Source organism: Bos indicus, chromosome 18, assembly GCF_029378745.1.
Source record: "Bos indicus isolate NIAB-ARS_2022 breed Sahiwal x Tharparkar chromosome 18, NIAB-ARS_B.indTharparkar_mat_pri_1.0, whole genome shotgun sequence".
In the NCBI taxonomy this organism is placed as follows: domain Eukaryota; kingdom Metazoa; phylum Chordata; class Mammalia; order Artiodactyla; family Bovidae; genus Bos; species Bos indicus.
In genome coordinates, this window is record NC_091777.1 from 55,370,730 (window position 1) to 55,388,285 (window position 17,556).

Genomic DNA, 17,556 nt, shown 5'->3' on the forward strand with positions numbered 1-17,556 from the left:
TCCCTGATTTTTACCTCTGTCTCCCATAATTTTGTTTAGTATTTATTTCACTGCCAGGTCTTAGTTACTGCATTAAAACTCTTAGTTGCAGCATATGGGATCTAGTTCCCCGACCAAGGATCGAACCCAGGCCCCCTCCATTGGGAACATGGCATCTTATCCACTGGATCACCAGGGAAGTCCCGAGATCCTATTCCTCCTAGGATGATAACCTTCCACGACTTCAGAGAGAACACTAAAGCCCCTGCTTGATCTGACCTCCCAAACCCTCGCTCAAAACACGCTCCCCCCTGCTACTCCTCAAACATCCTAAACACACCATCTTTTATATCTGCCAGTCGGTCTTTCAGAGACTCCATTTCTCCAGTGCTTCGGGCAAGACTTCACTCCCTTTCTTCAGATCTCCATGATTTCAGGCCAGCTGCTCAGAAAAGCCTTCTTATTTCTGAAACAGAAATAGACCCACAGACCCAGAAAACAAACTTATGGTTACCAAAAGGGAAAGGGGAGGGAGGGATATGTTCAGAGTTTGGGCCTAGCAGGAATACAATACTATATATAAGTTCACAAACATGGTCCAACTGTATAGCACGGGGAATTATACTCAGTGTCTTGTAATGACCTGTGATGGAAAAGAATCTGAAGAAAAAAATATATTATCTTATATATTACATGTATATAAAAGAATACATATACACATATATATAAAGTTGTATCACTATGCTGTACACCTGAAATGAGCACAACAGGGTAAATCAACTATACTCCAATTAAAAAAAATTTTTTTAAACAAAGAAAAGAAATGGATAAGCAAGATCCGTACTGTAGAGCACAGGGAACTATATCCAACCTCTTGGGATAAACCATAATGGAAAAAAAAAAGTTTTGAAAAATAATGTATATATGTGTCAAACTGAGTCACTTTGCTGCACAGCTGAGACTGGAAGATCCCCTGCAGAAGGGAACCCACTCCAGTATTCTTGCCTGGAGAATTCCATGGACAGCGGAGCCTGGTGGGTTACAGTCCATGGGGTTGCAAAGAGTTGGACATGACTGAGTGACTAACACATGCACACTGTTAGAAAAAGTATTACGACAGCTAATACTAATAAAAATCATTATGTAAAAATTATCACCATATTATATAATCCAATCAAAGTCTCGTAAGCAATAGTATGAACCCAATTTGTGGATGGAGAAATCAAGTTTGAAAACACACAATTTGTCTGAAGCGTAACCACTGGTTAAATGTGGGTTGGGAATTCCAGTCTCGTGTTGTCTGATTCCATACTACATGACCTTCTTGGAAAGGGCCTCCCAAGTTCACAAAATCATGCTTTACTCCAACAGTGAAGTAGAATTTTTCTCTTTTTCATGGAGCTTGAACGGTGATGGGCTCAAGCCTGACCCCTAGTGGATTTCTTGAGGAGAACATGGGAGGGTTCCCTTTCCTCCCCTCTCCGGCCAATACTTCAGGGCAGTTCAGTCACTCAGTCGTGTCCGACTCTTTGCGACCCCATGAATCGCAGCACACCAGGCCTCCCTGTCCATCACCAACTCTCGGAGTTCACTCAGACTCAACGTCCATCGAGTCAGTGATGCCATCCAGCCATCTCATCCTCTGTCGTCCCCTTCTCCTCCTGCCCCCAGTCCCTCCCAGCATCAGTCTTTTCCAATGAGTCAACTCTTCGCATGAGGTGGCAATACTTACCTTTGACATTTTGATGATAACCTTCCCACCCGTGAGAGGTGAAACCTAATTGTGGTATTGATCTGAATTTCCCTGATGATGAGTGATGTTGAATACCTTCTCACATATTTGTTGGCCATTTGTAAGTCTTTGAAAAAATGTCTATTCCAGACATTGTGGAGAAGAGTTTGGAGGTTTCTTTAAAAACTAAAAACAGAACTGCCATTTGCTCCAGCAATCTTACTTCTGGGTATATAGCCAAAGGGAATAAAGTCAGTACCCTGAAGAGATGTCGGTACCTCACCCCAAGTTCATTGCAGCATTATTCGCAACAGCCAAGATTCAGAAACAATCTGTCTCCATCGATAATAAATGGATAAAGAAAATGATATATATCATTATATACATATAACTGTAACTGTGTGCTGTGCTCAGTTGTATATAATGCAATAATATTCAGCCTTCAAAAAGAAGGAAATCATGCCTTTGTGACAACATGGATGAACCCAGAGGCATCATGCTAAGTGAAATAAGTCACATGAAAAATAGTGTGTTAGTGGCTCAGTCAAGTTCTGCTGTTTGCGATTCCATGAGCTGCAGCCCTCCAGGCTCCTCTGGCCATGGAATTCTCCAGGCAAGTATACTGGAGTGGGTTGCCTTTCCCTTCTGCAGGGGATCTTCCCAACCCAAGGATTGAACCTGGGTCTCCTGTATTGCAGGCGACTCTTTACCAACTGAGCCACCAGGAAAGCCCTTATTACTCCCAGTACCTGGAAAAATCATTACAGGGGATATTTGGCATAACATTGAGCCAAGAGCACAGGGAACCTAAGTCAGGATTCAATCTCGTGTTCCTAGAATCATCCATTCTAATTACTGGACCATTTTTAATGGAAGATTCTTTTTAGAGGATCGCCTATTCCTCATGAGAAACTACAACGAGCCTTCTGGGTCCACAAAGATGCTGTTTCCAGACTTTTTTTTTACACCATGATCTACAGTATTTAATTAACTAGTTTGTTGTTTTTGTATTCAATTGAAAATGAACCCTTGCTCAAGCCAATATTCAGTAGCTGCTGAAAAGTTTAGGTATTTCCCATTATCTAACACTTTGGCCACCTGATGGTGAAGAGCGGACTCACTGGAAAAGACCCAGACGCTGGGAAAGACTGAGGGCAAAAGAAGGGGGCGGCAGAGGATATGATGGCTGGATGCCATCACCCCGACTCAATGGACGTGAATTTGAGCCAACTTCGGGAGACAATGAAGGACAGAGGAGCCTGGCGTGCTGTAGTCCATGGGGTCGCAAAGAGTCAAACACGACTTAGTGACTGATCAACATCAACTTTCCCTGTGCACTAAACACTGGTGCCCCTTTGGGGAAGTCTTCCAAGGAGGATTACCGTGAACGCCTATGGAGTTGCAATCAGTGTGTGTCTTCATGATGATGGAGCCTCCCCTTCATTCAAGAGGCTTTGAGTCTATGAACTGACTCACGCTGAGAAATTAGGTAAATGGCTTTGAGCCTAGCATGGGGGCTCAAGTTTGGCCCTGTGGATCTTCCATGTCATAGGTCTTTTAGTGCGCTGTCTGTTGTTTTTATTTCTGAAAAACCTTTGTGTAGATTATCACCACCAGAGGTCTCTAAGGGTCCACCATTCCCTAAGCTCTAATTAGTTAAGAGATCCCTGTCGCCTGGCGTAATCACCACGCTCTCTTTGCACCTTAAGAATAATCACTAACACCTGGGTTCACTCCCTGCAAGTTCTGCCCATCTCCATTGAGAGAGTTAAACCCATTTCAAAGACTATTCTTTCTACCAACAATTCCAGACTAGAAAGACAAATCAGAAGCATTCCTCTTAGAGGATCACCTATCCCTCATGAAAAACTACGAGCCTTCTGGGTCCACAAAGAAGAAAGTCTGTTTGCAGACTTTCTTTTTTAAAGAAACCATGATCTACAGTATTTAATTAATTAACTAGCTTGTGTTTATATTCAATTACAGTATAGTTGATTTACAATATTGTGTAAGTTTCAGGTGAGTAGCACGGTGGTTTATATAAATACATGCATATTCCATTTCAGATATATATATCTGGATTGGATTCTTTTCCCTTATAGGTTGTAACAGAATATTGAGTATAGTTCGCTGTGTTATACAGTAGGTCCTTGCTTTGTCCATTTTATAGGTAGTACTGTGTTTCTGTTCATCCCAACCTCTATGTCTGTGGGTCTGTTTCTGTTCTGTAAATAAGCTTATTTTTTATATATGTATATATTCCACCTGTAAGTGACATCATATGATATTTGTCTTTCTGACAGTAAGAATACATTTTAAAATATGATCTGGTACATATGGTGATTGTAGCCTTGAAATTAAAAGACGCTTCTTGGAAGAAAAGCTTTGACCAACCTAGATAGCATATTGAAAAGCAGAGACATTACTTTGCCAACAAAGGTCCATCTAGTCAAAGCTGTGGTTTTTCCAGTAGTCATGTATGGATATGAGACTTGGACTATAAAGAAAGCTGACTGCCAAAGAACTGATGCTTTTGAACTGTGGTGTTGGAGAAGACTCTTGAGAGTCCCTTGGACAGCAAGGAGATCCAACTAGTCCATCCTAAAGGAAACCAGTCCTAAACATTCAGTGGAAGGACTGATGCTGAAGTTGAAGCTCCAATACTTTGGCCACCTGATGCGAAGAACTGACTCATTGGAAAAAACCCTGATGCTGGGAAAGATTGAAGGCAGGAGGAGAAGGGGACGACAGAGGATGAGATGGTTGGATGGCATCACCGACTCGATGGACATGAGTTTGAGTAAGCTCTGGGAGTAGGTGATGGACAGTGAAGCCTGGTGTCCTGTGGTCCATGGGGTCACAAAAAGTCAGACACGACTGAGCGACTGAACTGACTGACTGACATATATGTGTATATGTGGAAGGCTGCAGACATCAATACTATGGAGAGGGAAGTGCCTATCTATCTAGGTCCTAATTCTTTCAATAGTATCAAAAATAGCTAATATTTGTTGATTACTTTCTAGTGTTAGGAAGCATGCATGATGCAGTTGCATACTCTGTGGGTCTCATTATTCATGGATCCTGTATTTGTAGATGTACTTGCTTGCTGGAATGTATTAAGAACCACCAAGTCAATAGGCATGCACTGCCTTTTCAGAGTCCTTCACAGCAGAGCAGAGCAATGATACCTTTGGGGATCTCAGTGTCTCTGTGTTCCCAGTTGAGAGAGAAGACAACGGAACTCCACCTTCCTGTTTCAGCCTTCATACTATAAACGGTTCCTTTCGCAGTGCGTACGTTGTGTTTTCTTTTTGGTGCTTTTTCTGTTTAAAATGCTTCTGAGCATAGTGCTGACACACCCTGGTGTCTTAAGCCCACGAAGGCTGTGATGCATTACTTGGAGAAAATACACGTGTGAGATGAGATTCCTTCGGGCTTCAATTATATTGCTGTTGGCTGTGAGTTCAGTGTGAATGAACCAACAATATGTATGGAATAAGGTGTCTTTAAACAGAAACACATAAATCCAAGCTATGTATTGATCAGTTGGTACCCATGTTGTGAACGTGTCACCCCGTATTTCACTCTGGAACCATGAGTCAGTAGTCACTAACTCAGCATTCATGGCAACTTTATCAGGCATAACTGTGGCAAATAATGGGAACAGAGTGTATTGTTTTATGTGCACGGTGAGCCATGAGACGTCTACCATGCTTATTTTATTTTTAGTAATATTCTCATTTTATTTTATTAAATATTGATTTATCTGGCTTTGCCAGGGCTTAGTTGTGGCATGTCAACTCTTAGTTGCAACGTGTGGGAATTAGTTCCCAGACCAGGGATTGAACCTGGACCCCCTGCGTTTGGGAGGGCAGAATCTTAGCCACGGAACCACCAGGGAAGTCCCTGTCCTTATTTTATAGATGAGGAAACTGAGGCTTAGAGAGGTCAAGGAAATTGCCTGTCATAAGTGGCACAGTCTGGATTAGTAAATATATCCCTTTGATGACATGCTTGCTGCAAATATCTGCTTTGACCATCAATGAATTCTTAAGGAAGATCACAGGTGTTTAGGAAATAGATGTCCTCTGCCAATGGGATTTTTTTCCCTTTTTGTAAACTAGGCTGGGAAAGATTGAGGGCAGGAGGAGAAGGGGGTGACCGAGGATGAGAGGTTGAATGACATCACCAACTCAATGGACATGAGTTTGAGCAAACTCTGGGAGGCATGCAGGGCAGGGAAGCCTGGTGTGCTGCATGCAGTGCATGGGGTCGCTAAGAGCTGGACATGACTGAGCGACTGAGCCAAACTGAAAGAGGAAAAAAAATGTGAACGGGGTGGGAAGACTCAGTGCAGGGAAATCATGAACAGAGTGGGTCAGAGAGGCTCAAACCTGAATATACACAGACATGACCCGAGGACCTTAAAAAGGGTGTAAGTCAATTGGCACCGGGTACTGTTCCTTACAAGTGTTCAACAAATGATTGTTTGCATTGCTCTTCTTGTAAATAGAATCGTGAATGTCTGCAAAACCACAGGGGATGATATTCTCCCTTCCTCCTGAAACTCTACCTCCTAGTCAGTATCCCAAAAACTTTTTCTTGGACCGAAGGGATAGGGGATCTTAGCTCCTCACCCAGGATTTGAACTCACACCCTCTGCTTTGTAAGGTGAAGTCTTAACCACTGGACTGCAGGGAAGTCCCTGCAGTCTGAATTTTGATTGCCTTATTTGTTGGTTAATTTTATGGGTCAGCTTGGCTGGGCCATGGTGCTCGGATATTTGGTCAAACCTTATCTTGGAAGTTAAAGGGAATTTTTTTTGAGGGGGTGAGATTTATTTTTATGTATGTGATTAATCTATTTGGTGTTTTTACGTATGTTCCACTTCATTTTTTTCCAGCTTTCCTGAGATATATATGATCTATAACTATGCAAGATAAGGTATACAATGTGATGATTCAATACATACATATATTATGTGAAATGATTACCGTAATAAGGTTAGTTAACACCTTGATCACCTTGCAAAGTTACTGTTAAGTATTTAAGACTGACTTTCTTATCAATTTTCAACTACACAATGTTAGATCTCCAGAATTTGTTTATCCAGAACTGAAAATGTGTACCCTTTGATCAGCACTGCCCATTTCCCCCACTCTCTCAGCCTGTGGTAACCACCAATCTACTCTCTGTTTCTAAGAGTTTAGCTTTTTCAGATTCCACATATAAATGAAATAATACGGTACTTGTCTCTCTCTGGCTTCAAAGAAGAAAAAAAATTTTCTCTCATGCATCTTTGTTCATCTCTTTCTCTATAATATTGCTCATGGCAATGCTATAGGGTAGAACTCTAACCCAGAGAGTTAGAGACAGTCAGTAAACAGTGAGTTTTCCATACTAATTGGTGGACACTGGATTTTAGCAATCCAGTTTTAGCTCTCTGCAGGGTAAGTGCTGTCAACCCCTTTCTATGCTTTACTGCATCTCTAAATGATTCAGCATGAATATAGAATTAAAACTCAATCAGATGGCATGTTCTATGAGTCAGGGATCTTGCTTACAAACCACAAAAGTTGGCGTTGGTTAATTTAGACAGTGCTGTGCTTAGTCGCTCAGTCGTGTCTGACTCTTTGCGACCCCCATGGACTGCACCCTCCAGGCTCCTCTGTCCATGGGGATTCTCCAGGCAAGAATACTGGAGTGGGTTGCCATGCCCTCCTCCAGGGGGATCTTCCCAACCCAGGGATCAAACCCAGGTCTCCCGCATTGCAGGAGGATCCTTTACCATCTGAGCCACCAGGGACGCAATTTAGACAGAGAAGCAACTTCTTGCAAATTATATTAGGAGAGGCTCATGAGCACTGCAAAGTAGATGAAAACTTCAGAGCTGAAAGAAATGAAAGCTTGGTTCTTGACAAGTGAAGGTGAAGGTGACGTGAAACCCACCAGGTCCTTGTATGTGGTGGGCTTTCTCTCTCTCAACTTTAGGGCCCTCTGTTCTTTCCTCTCGGAGAAGGCAATGGCACCCCACTCCAGTACTCTTGCCTGGAAAATTCCACAGACGGAGGAGCCTGATGGGCTGCAGTCCATGGGGTGGCGAAGAGTCAAACACGACTGAGCAACTTCACTTTCACTTTTCACTTTTATTCATTGGAGAAGGAAAGGGCAACCCACTCCAGTGTTCTTGCCTGGAGAGTCCCAGGGACAGGGGAGCCTGGTGGGCTGCCGTCTATGGGGTCGCACAGAGTCGGACACGACCGAAGTGGCTTAGCAGCAGCAGCAGCATTCTTTCCTCTACATCCGGTTTCTCTTGAGTCTGAAAATTCAAGTTCTCTGTGACGGAGGAATGTATCTGAAACGACATCCATCCACAGTGGCCACCAGGCTCCATTTAAATGCTTGAGCCATAGTCACGCCATTTTTATTTTTTTTAAATCATTTTGCTTATTTATTTTTGGATGGGCTGGGTCTTTGTTGCTGCACGCAGGCTTTCTCTAGTCGTGGCTCCACAGATTCTGGAGCACAGGCTCGGTAGTTGTGGCACAGGGGCTTGGTTGCTCTGTGGCATGTGGAATCCTCCAGGACCAGGGGTCGAACCAGTGTCCCTTGCATTGGCAGGCAGATTCTTACCCACTGTGCCACTAGGGAAGTCCAAGCCTCATTCTTTTTTTTAATTGTAATATTTATTTATTTGGCCATGTTGGGTCTTCGTTGTAGCGTGCAGAATCTTTAGTTGCAACATGTGGGATCTAGTTCTCTGACCAGGGATGGAACTCAGGCCCCCTGCACTGGGAGTGTGGAGTGTTAGCCACTGGACCGCCAGGGAAGTCTGAGCCTCATTCCAATACTTCATCTAGTCAACACCCATGTTTCTACCTTAGGTCCCGTCTCAATTATCACTTATTTTTTCTGTTTAAAAAAATATTTTAAAGTAATGTATTTTAATACATTTTATTTTTTAGAGCTGTTTTAGGTGCACAGAAAAATTGAGCAGAAGATACAGATATTTTTCATGTAACCTGCACCCCCTTACATGAACAGCCTCCCCATAATCAAAATTCCCCAACATCGGTTCTGATCTATGAACCCACATTGACATATCATTACCACCCACAGTCCATACACTTTTTTAAAAGGACCCAATTTTACACAATCAGCAAGTTAAAGTGCTGAGGCTAGAATATATATATCAAAACCTTATAGTCCATAATCAAAATCCCAATTTACTTACAGCCAATCACCTTCGATTCGTATCTCAGAATAAATTCTTTTCATGAGAGTCTTACATGCTCCTTTCCCAACAAAATTGTACAATCTTTCCCATGATAACAATTAAACGTCTTCATGCCCTCCCCTAAATAAATCTCACCATCAGTCACAGTATTTCCAAACCCTGTCCTTGTTATAATTCCGGGTCAGTGAACACCATGCTTTCCCAAACGAATCCCCGTCCTCGGTACATCCCCAGTAAATGAGGTGTCTGTACCAGAAGGGAAACACACATTTTGCAAAGTCTACAGAGAAGAGAGAAACAATCAAAATAAGAACCCTTTTTATTTTGTACCTTGTCTCTGCCATCACACACACACACACACGTGTGCATGCACACACGTTCCCACTCCCATCTGCTCTACTCTGTTCCACCATAAGCACATGCAAAACAGTATGGGTGAGGGATTGAGGTTCTGCGGAAAGGTTTCTTTTCACGGTAACATGGTTGAAGCACTCAGATGCTTGGTGCAATGTGATTTCTCTGACCGTCAGAGAACCGTGCATCCCTTATTTCACAATTTAATTGACTGTGAATTCCCTTTGTAGAACCCTCGTGTGATCTCACGCACCCCCAGCCCACTCCCCCAAGACCAATGTCACCACCTTGACTTCCAAGCCAAGACCTCACCTTCTTCAGAACAGTACTTCCAGTATCCTTGGTAAGTTTCATTCAGGGAACACCACTTGTGTTTTACCCTGAACTGGACACAGTCATGGAAGATCCCGTCTCTATAGCGGAATGGAAAGAAACACTTGCCCTCTAGAGAAAACGAAGATTCAGGTCATCCCTCTCTGGGACTGTTCATTGAGATGTTACGTTACTTTCCTGCTGCGGGCTGGAAGGGGGGTTTGTACTCAGAAGTCAGAATCGGGACCCAATTTTATTGAACAATATCGAGTCATACAATATAGCAGAGCTGTGGGAACTCTACTAGTAAAGGTTTTTTGTTTGTTTGTTTCATACCCCTACATCCATCCCACTATTTTCTATGGCATCAACAGTCTTGAAATTTTGCTCAGCATTTGACCCCAGTGCCAGCAATATACCTTAAGCTCAGAAATGTAAATGTGGGCATCTATCTATTAAATGATTACCACCACCTCCCACCATATCTCTTTTCTTCATCCTCTTCCACCATCATACACCCTCATCCTCACACACACACACAGGCGCGTACACACACAGCTATTTATACTATTATATTTGTGGTTTATTTTTGATAATGTTAATACGAGGTATTTCTCACCCCCAGCACCATTTTTGTTCATAATATTCCTGATTACTATTGGACATTTTTTTTCTATATGAACTTTAAAATCAGGTATTTTTCTATTAGATTGGCAGAAATTAAAGAATAGAAACAGGTAGTGCCAGTGAAATTTCAGAGTGGTTTCTCCATCTTGTTTTTGTTTGTTTTGGTTCTTGGCTGCACCGTGTGGGATCAAGCTCCCCGGCCAGGGATCAAACCCTAGTCACCTGCATTGCAAGGCATATTCTTAATCTATGGACCACCAGGGAAGTCCCTATATTACATTTTATGAAAGGAGAAAAAAGATTATTTTTTTTAACCAGGAAAATATCCCACTGATTTCCCCATTTTTACAGTTTTTCTTTAAAACATGCTTTTTAGCAGAAGTTTTCTGATCAACTTACCTTTGACTTCTGGAAGATGAGTTACAGTCTCTGAAAAGTAAATTTGAAGTTGACATTTATTTCATTATTCTCATGTCTTCCACCCAAGAACATGGCATGATCTTCTACTTTTTTAGGAATTTGGTTTCTGTTCTTCAATATGATTATATAATTTACTTTATATAAGTCCTGCATATTTCTTGCTGATGTAACCCCAAAACATTTTGTGACATTGATATAAAACAGAATGCTTCATTTTCTATCAATGTCCAGTTGGTTCTTACCAGTATAGAGAAAAACTGCTGATTAATGCATTAAAATGTCTATCTTCAATTCAGTCGTATAGCCTGATTCTCTTTCTAAAACTAGTCATCTACTAGTCTTCCTAAGGACCTTAAGTATACAACCATACAAGAATTTTGCCTGTTATGTTCTGTAGCCTTACAGATTAGTTCCTTTTGAAAATAGCACATACATTAGAACCACCTCCTTCCAATGATTTTCATCAGTTCTATTTATAAAAGACATCTCAGCAGTTTCCTGGTTTTAGTTGGAATGACATTAGGATTAAGGATGTTCATTTCAGCATGGTTAATAACAGTAAAGGAAAAGAGAAAAGAATCCAAAAATATCAATCACCAAGGGAATTTTAAAACACAGGACAGCTTTATAATATCATATGGGCATCAGAAAAGATGAGGATATAAATAGATATGGAAACATTTATACTTTGTTTCCAGATGACAAAAGGCATTTTCTGTTTCATTTCATTCTATAAGATGCTATTTTTGCAAAAATAAAATTATATGTAATGAAGATATTTGATGACCTAAAAATATTATCAGTAAAGCATACAGTAAAATTATGATTTCTCTCTTCTTCTTTTTCCTTAACTATTTTTAACATGGAATGTCCTTTATCTTATACACAAACACATAATATAGCAGTTTCATGAAAAATATGATTTCTTACCAGGAAAAGAAGTACAGTATTCAACTGCTTCACATTTTATTGCAAAATTTTAAAAGACTTTTCAACTCACCCATAGTTGGTGAATATTTATCTGAAAGACACAATTTTAAACAAATTTTCATTTCACTAGATTTAGCCTTTTAAATAAAATAAAAATAAATACTTCACCAAATTATTCTAGTAAAAATAATATTTTAAAGGTAAAAATTCAATGTTTATTTCCAGTGGTGTTATTGTGGGTGACTTCTAATTTTTCCTTTTGCTTTAATTGTACTTTCCAAATATTGTGAGTGAATAAGGCACAATTAAAGTTATTTTCAGAGAAGGCAATGGCACCCCACTCCAGTACTCTTGCCTGGAAAATCCCACGGACGGAGAAGCCTGGTAGGCTGCAGTCCATGGGGTCGCTAAGAGTCAGGCACGACTGAGCGACTTCGCTTTCACTTTTCACTTTCATGCATTGGAGAAGGAAATGGCAACCCACTCCAGTGTTCTTGCCTGGAGAATCCCAGGGACGGGAGAGCCTGGTGGGCTGCCGTCTATGGGGTCGCATAGAGTCAGACATGACTGAAGCGACCTAGGAGCAGCAGCAGCAGCAAAGTTATTTTTAAAACAAAGAAACTCAACAGGCAAAAGTAAATGATTTACTTTTTCCACCTTCCCTACAAGATAAATCACGCAATAATAGGAAAAAATGTATTTTATCATCTCACCATTATTTCTTGTTTTGTTTTATTCTATTTCTTTTCAGTACTGTCTGCAAAGTACAATTTGAAGCAACCATTTACTTACCTGTCTTAAAATGAGGTCCAATTAGTTTTAGCGTCTATTAAAAAAGGATCTTTTCATCAATTTCACAGGTTTGTTGTAAGGATTAAATCAAAAACATATGTTTTGGGCTCTGCCCAGTAGACAGCAGTTAGCAAGCACTTTGGATATGGTAGTAATTGTACTGCAATGATAAGGCTTTCTCTTATTACAATAATCCTGATTATTTTCTACTATCAAGTGGAAGACTTATTCAAGCTTGCGATGTGATGCACTTAGTCGCGTCATTCGTTTCTGACTCTTTGCGACCCCATGGACTGCAGCAGGCCAGGCTTTCATGTCCATCCATTCGGTGATGCCATCCAACCATCTCATCCTCTGTCGTCCCCTTCTCTTCCTGTCTTCAGTCCTTCCCAGCATCAGGGTCTTTTCCAATGAGTCAGTTCTTCACATCAGGTGGCCAAAGTATTGGAGCTTCAGATTCAACATCAGTCCTTCCAATGAATATTCAGGGTTGATTTCCTTTAGGACTAACTGGTTTGATCTCCTTGCAGTCCAAGGGATTCTCAAGAGTCTTCTCCAACACCACAGTTCAAAAGCATCAATTCTCTGGCACTCAGCTTTCTTTATAGTCCAACTCTCACATCCATACATGACTATTGGAAAAAACATAGTTTTGACTAGATGGACTTTGTTGGCAAAGTGATGTCTCTGCTTTTTAATACACTGTCTAGGTTGGTCATAGCTTTTCTTCCAAGGAGCAAGTGTCTTTTCATTTCATGGCTGCAATCACCATCTGCAGTGATTTTGGAGCCCAAGAAAATAAAGTCTGTTACTCTTTCCAACCACAGTGCCTCAGATTTTCTTCTATAAAATGAGGACCAAAACTTTACCTACCCCAGGGGACTGTTAAGGGGGCGGCAGAAGGTGAGATGGTTGGATGGCATCATTGACTCCCTGGACATGAGTCTGAGCAAACTCCCGGAGAGAGTGAAGGACAGGGGAGCCTGGTGGGCGTCAGTCCATGGGGTCGCAAAGAATGGGACATGACAGAGCAACTGAACAACAAGAGACTGTTAGGAGGAACAGATTATTATGCGTATGAAGTATTTAGAATAGTGCCTGAAACAAAGAACTTCATAGCTTGTAACTGCTATTGTTACCAAGAATGTTATAACTACTGAAATATTATCACCATCATCATCATTACCATCAGGTCATCACAGCTGTCATCATTAATAAGATTCAAGCCAGTGTACAAGATATTGGGTTGGCCAAAAGATTTCATTTCAGGATTTTGCATAACATCTTATGGGAAAACCCGAGCAGACTTTTGTGGCCAACCCAATACTTGTTTCACATACCACCTGTGCTATATAAAAGTATAATGTGAGCCTCACTGCTTAACACTAGAAATGTTTTCTTCCACTCACACAGAAGGGAGGGCGCTAGACAATTCTTTGGAATATGTGGAAATGCTTGCCCGACACAAAGATTTTAAATATTTTTAAAAGGAAACCTGACCTAATCACAACAGCAAAGAGTTATGCAGCATTCGTGGTAGGAATGTAAAATAGTACAGCCCCTAAGAAGTTTCTCAAAAGATTCAAAGTAGAATTGCCATAGGATCCAGTAACCCCACATCTGGGTATTTATCTGAAAGAACTGAAGCCAGGATCTTGAAGACATCTGCACTACCATATCATATCATCGCAGCCAAGATGTGGAAGCAACCTAAGTGTCCATCGATGATGAATGGACAAAGATGCGGTTTATATACACAACAATATTTTTCAGCCTTAAAAGGAAGGAAATCCAGCCACAGGCAAAGACATGGATGAACCTGGAGGGCATATTATGTCAAGAGAAATAAACCAGACCTAGGAGGAAAAACACAGCATGATTCCACTTTATATGAAGCATCTAAACCAGTCAAACTCATTCGTGAATGTTGTCACTAATGTTTACTCGCGAATTTATGTTCGACTATTTTGTGACCCCGTGGACTGTAGCCACCCACCCTGGAGAAGGAAATGGCACCCCACTCCAGTATTCTTGCCTGGAAAATTCCATGGACAGAGGAGCTTGGTGGGCTATTGTCCGTGGGATTGCAAAGAGTCAGACACGCCTGAGCGACTAACACTCTGTTGAAGTTTAACTATTAGTGTTAGCCCCTGGGCGGTCCAACCCCACAGGAGACAGAAATGCTAACAGGCAATGGACAACAATCCCAGAACTCTGGGTTCACATGGCACGTCAGGGTCTGCCCGCCTGGACAGTCCTTCCTGCAAGTGACCCCACTGTCATGGGATCCCTGAGTACTCCTCAAAGCTTGTTCTAGTGGAGAAATTATGTTTTGTGCATGGCAAATTTCTCACCCTGGAACAAGATCAATCGGATGAGCCTTCTGTGAAGTCTGGCCAGGTCAGTCACATGTCCAACTTCAGGACAGGCAGACAGGTGATTTAGATTGTTGGTGTTGTTGGTCAGTCATGTCCAACTCTTTGTAATCCCACAGACAATAGCCCACCAAGCTCCTCTGTCCATGGAATTTTCCAGGCAAGAATACTGGAGTGGGGTGCCATTTCCTTCTTTAGGGGAATTTTCCCAACCCAGGGGTTGAACCATGTTTCCTGCATTGGCAGAAGAATTCTTTACCATGAGCCACCAGGGAAGCCCAGGTGATTATAGCGTTTACAGTCTTCCTTCTAGCCCGTGAACTCCTGGAGTGGAGGTACTCGTGTCATTTAATCTCTGCTTCCTGTGCTCCTGAAAAACTGAAAGTGTTAGTTACTCAGTTGGTTCCAAGTCTTTGCGACCCTGTGGACTGTAGCTCACCAGGCTCCTCTGTCCATGCAATTTTCCAGGCAAGAATACTGGAGTGGGCAGCCATTCTCTTCTCCAGGGGATCTTCCCAACCCAGGGATTGAACCTGGGTCTCCTGCTTTGCAGGCAGATTCTTTATGATACAGAATCCAAAACCTACTATCTCATCGCTCCTAAGATGCTAAAATACTTGGCTTTTCATGTTTGAACGTTTCCAATATCAGAATGCCCCCTTACACCTGCTGGCATCTTATTATCTGCAGATCAGGTTGCTATGGAGATGTGCCTTCACTGAAGATGACGGTATTCAAGAAGTCAGCATCAAAACGAGTAGTATGGATGTCTGTGGCTCAAAAGAGAAATCCCTGGAGGCAAGAACAGGCTTTCTTAACCTCTGGGTTACAAGAGGAGAGAGAGGCAGTGAATAAGCAACAGTTTCAAAGACTCAAAGTAGATCACCACTACCTACTTGTTAAGACCGGCTCACTGCCCAGGACCAGTGAGTTTTAATTGTTTTATGTGTTGTTTCAAGAAATGCTGCCATCACTGAGATTTTGCGCAGCCAAAAGAGTGTTATATGGAAAAATATGACTTTAATAATTCAGAAGGCCAGACACAAGTGGAGAAATTTTAGGAACATCTTAACTAGCTTCTCTCATGTATAATTTCCTTCTTATGAATGTACAAAACTGACATCTTGTAAAAAACCTATGTATAAGCAACAGTGTTGTTTTTCAACAAGTGTAAAAAAATCTAACTGATAAGGTAGTAGTAGTCATAGTTATACCAAGAGTATCTTTTCCTTTTTAAAAAAAATGTAAATCAATACTATGTTTGATTTGTCTTTCCATGCAAAGATGACCTGAAGAGTTGAAAATAGTTTGTGCAAGATCATCGTTTTTTTGCCATTCCATAAAAAAGTTGTTTTGACAACTCTGTGTAAGTCTCTTCAGACATGTGAGAAATGCACCCATAATGAAATCCCTTCTTCTATTGTCACTTTATAGCAGTTGAAGGCAACATGATTTTGGTAAAAAGAATTAAATAGTTTTTCCAAAAATTAGTTCCATTTTCAAAAACCTCTCCGTAAGGCATTTAAAATATATTAGCATGGGAATTTCCTGGTGGACCAGTGATTAGAACTCCGTGTTTTCACTGCCAAGGGCCCCGGGAACTAAGATTTCACAAGCCTCACTGTGTAGCCAAAGCCCCCCCAACCCCCCAAAATACAAGACAAAAGTACACAAACAAAATATGTTAGCAAGAAAGAAGACACATGGTCATCAAGGAACATGACTTCTGTCAACAAAATTTTCTAATTCACATTCCTGCTCTTTGTTGAATCATCTTATTTAAAAAATAATAAAAACCCAGGGCTTCCCTGGTGGTCCAGTGGTTAAGACTCCATGCTGCCAATGCAGAGGTCATGGGTTCAATCCCTGGTCAGGGAACTAAGACTCCACATGCCAAAATAATTTTTTTTTTAATTAAAAAAAAAAAGTTCATCAGTGGATTGTGTCTATTTTATTTTCAAAAAAAAAAAAAATACAGAGTATCTTTTTCTTTCTGAGAGAACATGAGATAAAGATGGCCCTTACCCTTCCTGGCGTCTCTGATTTGATTACACATGGCAGGAGAGGTTTTCAAACGTCCAACCCCAGGTACTGTCACATCGCTCCTCACCTCCATGTTGGAGACCAACCACGCTGTGGAGCCAGTAGACCGAGACCGACAGAAGCCCCACGGGCAGGGCCATGCTCCTCCCGCCAAGGAGCAGTGATCCACCAGGAGTGGACCCTCCGGAGTTTATAGCCACAACGCCTGTCTCCTCCCCGTCCCCTCCCCTTCGTCCCTCCTCTCTTTCTCCTTCTTCTGTTTTTCCATCAACCCCAGTCCCCTCCTTCCCCCTTCCTCTTCTTCTCACCTGCCTTCTCTGCCTTCACCTCCTCCTCTTTCTTCACCTTCCTCTTCTCTCTCTCTTGGCCCCAAAGCCAGACCTCCTCCTTTTTCATAGGAAGATACACACACAGACACACAAAAAATAATCTGGCATTCAATAAGACAAGGATTAGAAGTCATCACAAGGAATTTCCAGTTGTTTCCATGACAACAAGGATCACGGGAGCAGTCAGAGATTCACCCAAGTCTTGGACCTTACCAGTCTTTGAAAGCCAGGGCTGAAGAATCCCCTGCAGGATGCCAGAGAGGCTGCCTGGGGAATCAGGTTTGCTTCATGAATACAAACATCTCGGTGTACGCTCCGTGAACCTTCAGTGTGAGCCACTGTTTTCTCGTGGCCCTTAATAATCTAGCTAATGAGTTACAGGTGACCTCGAAGTTCTGGGAACGAGCAATGCACCATTTATGG

The 17,556-nt window shown here is 41.7% G+C and overlaps 1 protein-coding gene across 2 annotated transcripts; it reads right to left on the reverse strand.

Moving 5' to 3' along the window:
* Window positions 1-2,691: 2,691 nt before the first annotated feature.
* LOC109572079 (binder of sperm protein homolog 1) lies at window positions 2,692-17,032 on the reverse strand. Of its 2 annotated transcripts, none has more exons than XM_070771375.1 (5): window positions 16,787-17,032; window positions 11,665-11,685; window positions 10,644-10,673; window positions 9,618-9,749; window positions 2,692-8,069 (listed from the first exon to the last, which is right to left on the reverse strand). In XM_070771375.1, exons 1-5 carry the CDS (start codon window positions 16,875-16,877, stop codon window positions 7,861-7,863), a joined length of 483 nt encoding a protein of 160 aa, XP_070627476.1. In that variant the 5' UTR covers window positions 16,878-17,032; the 3' UTR covers window positions 2,692-7,860. The 2 variants fall into 2 exon arrangements, with proteins under 2 accessions (XP_070627476.1, XP_019834176.2); XM_019978617.2 differs by lacking the exon at window positions 2,692-8,069 and adding an exon at window positions 9,087-9,231 and having other exon boundaries at window positions 16,787-17,017.
* Window positions 17,033-17,556: the final 524 nt, after the last annotated feature.

Excerpts from the sequence above, each read along its gene's own strand:
- LOC109572079 (XM_070771375.1), bottom strand. The coding sequence starts at position 16,877 with ATGGAGGTGAGGAGCGATGTGACAGTACCTGGGGTTGGACGTTTGAAA. Across the intron at positions 11,686-16,786 it reads AATCAGAGACGCCAGGAAGG|ATAAATATTCACCAACTATG; the intron begins GTAAGGGCCATC and ends TGTGTCTTTCAG. Across the intron at positions 10,674-11,664 it reads TAAATATTCACCAACTATGG|AGACTGTAACTCATCTTCCA; the intron begins GTGAGTTGAAAA and ends TTTACTTTTCAG.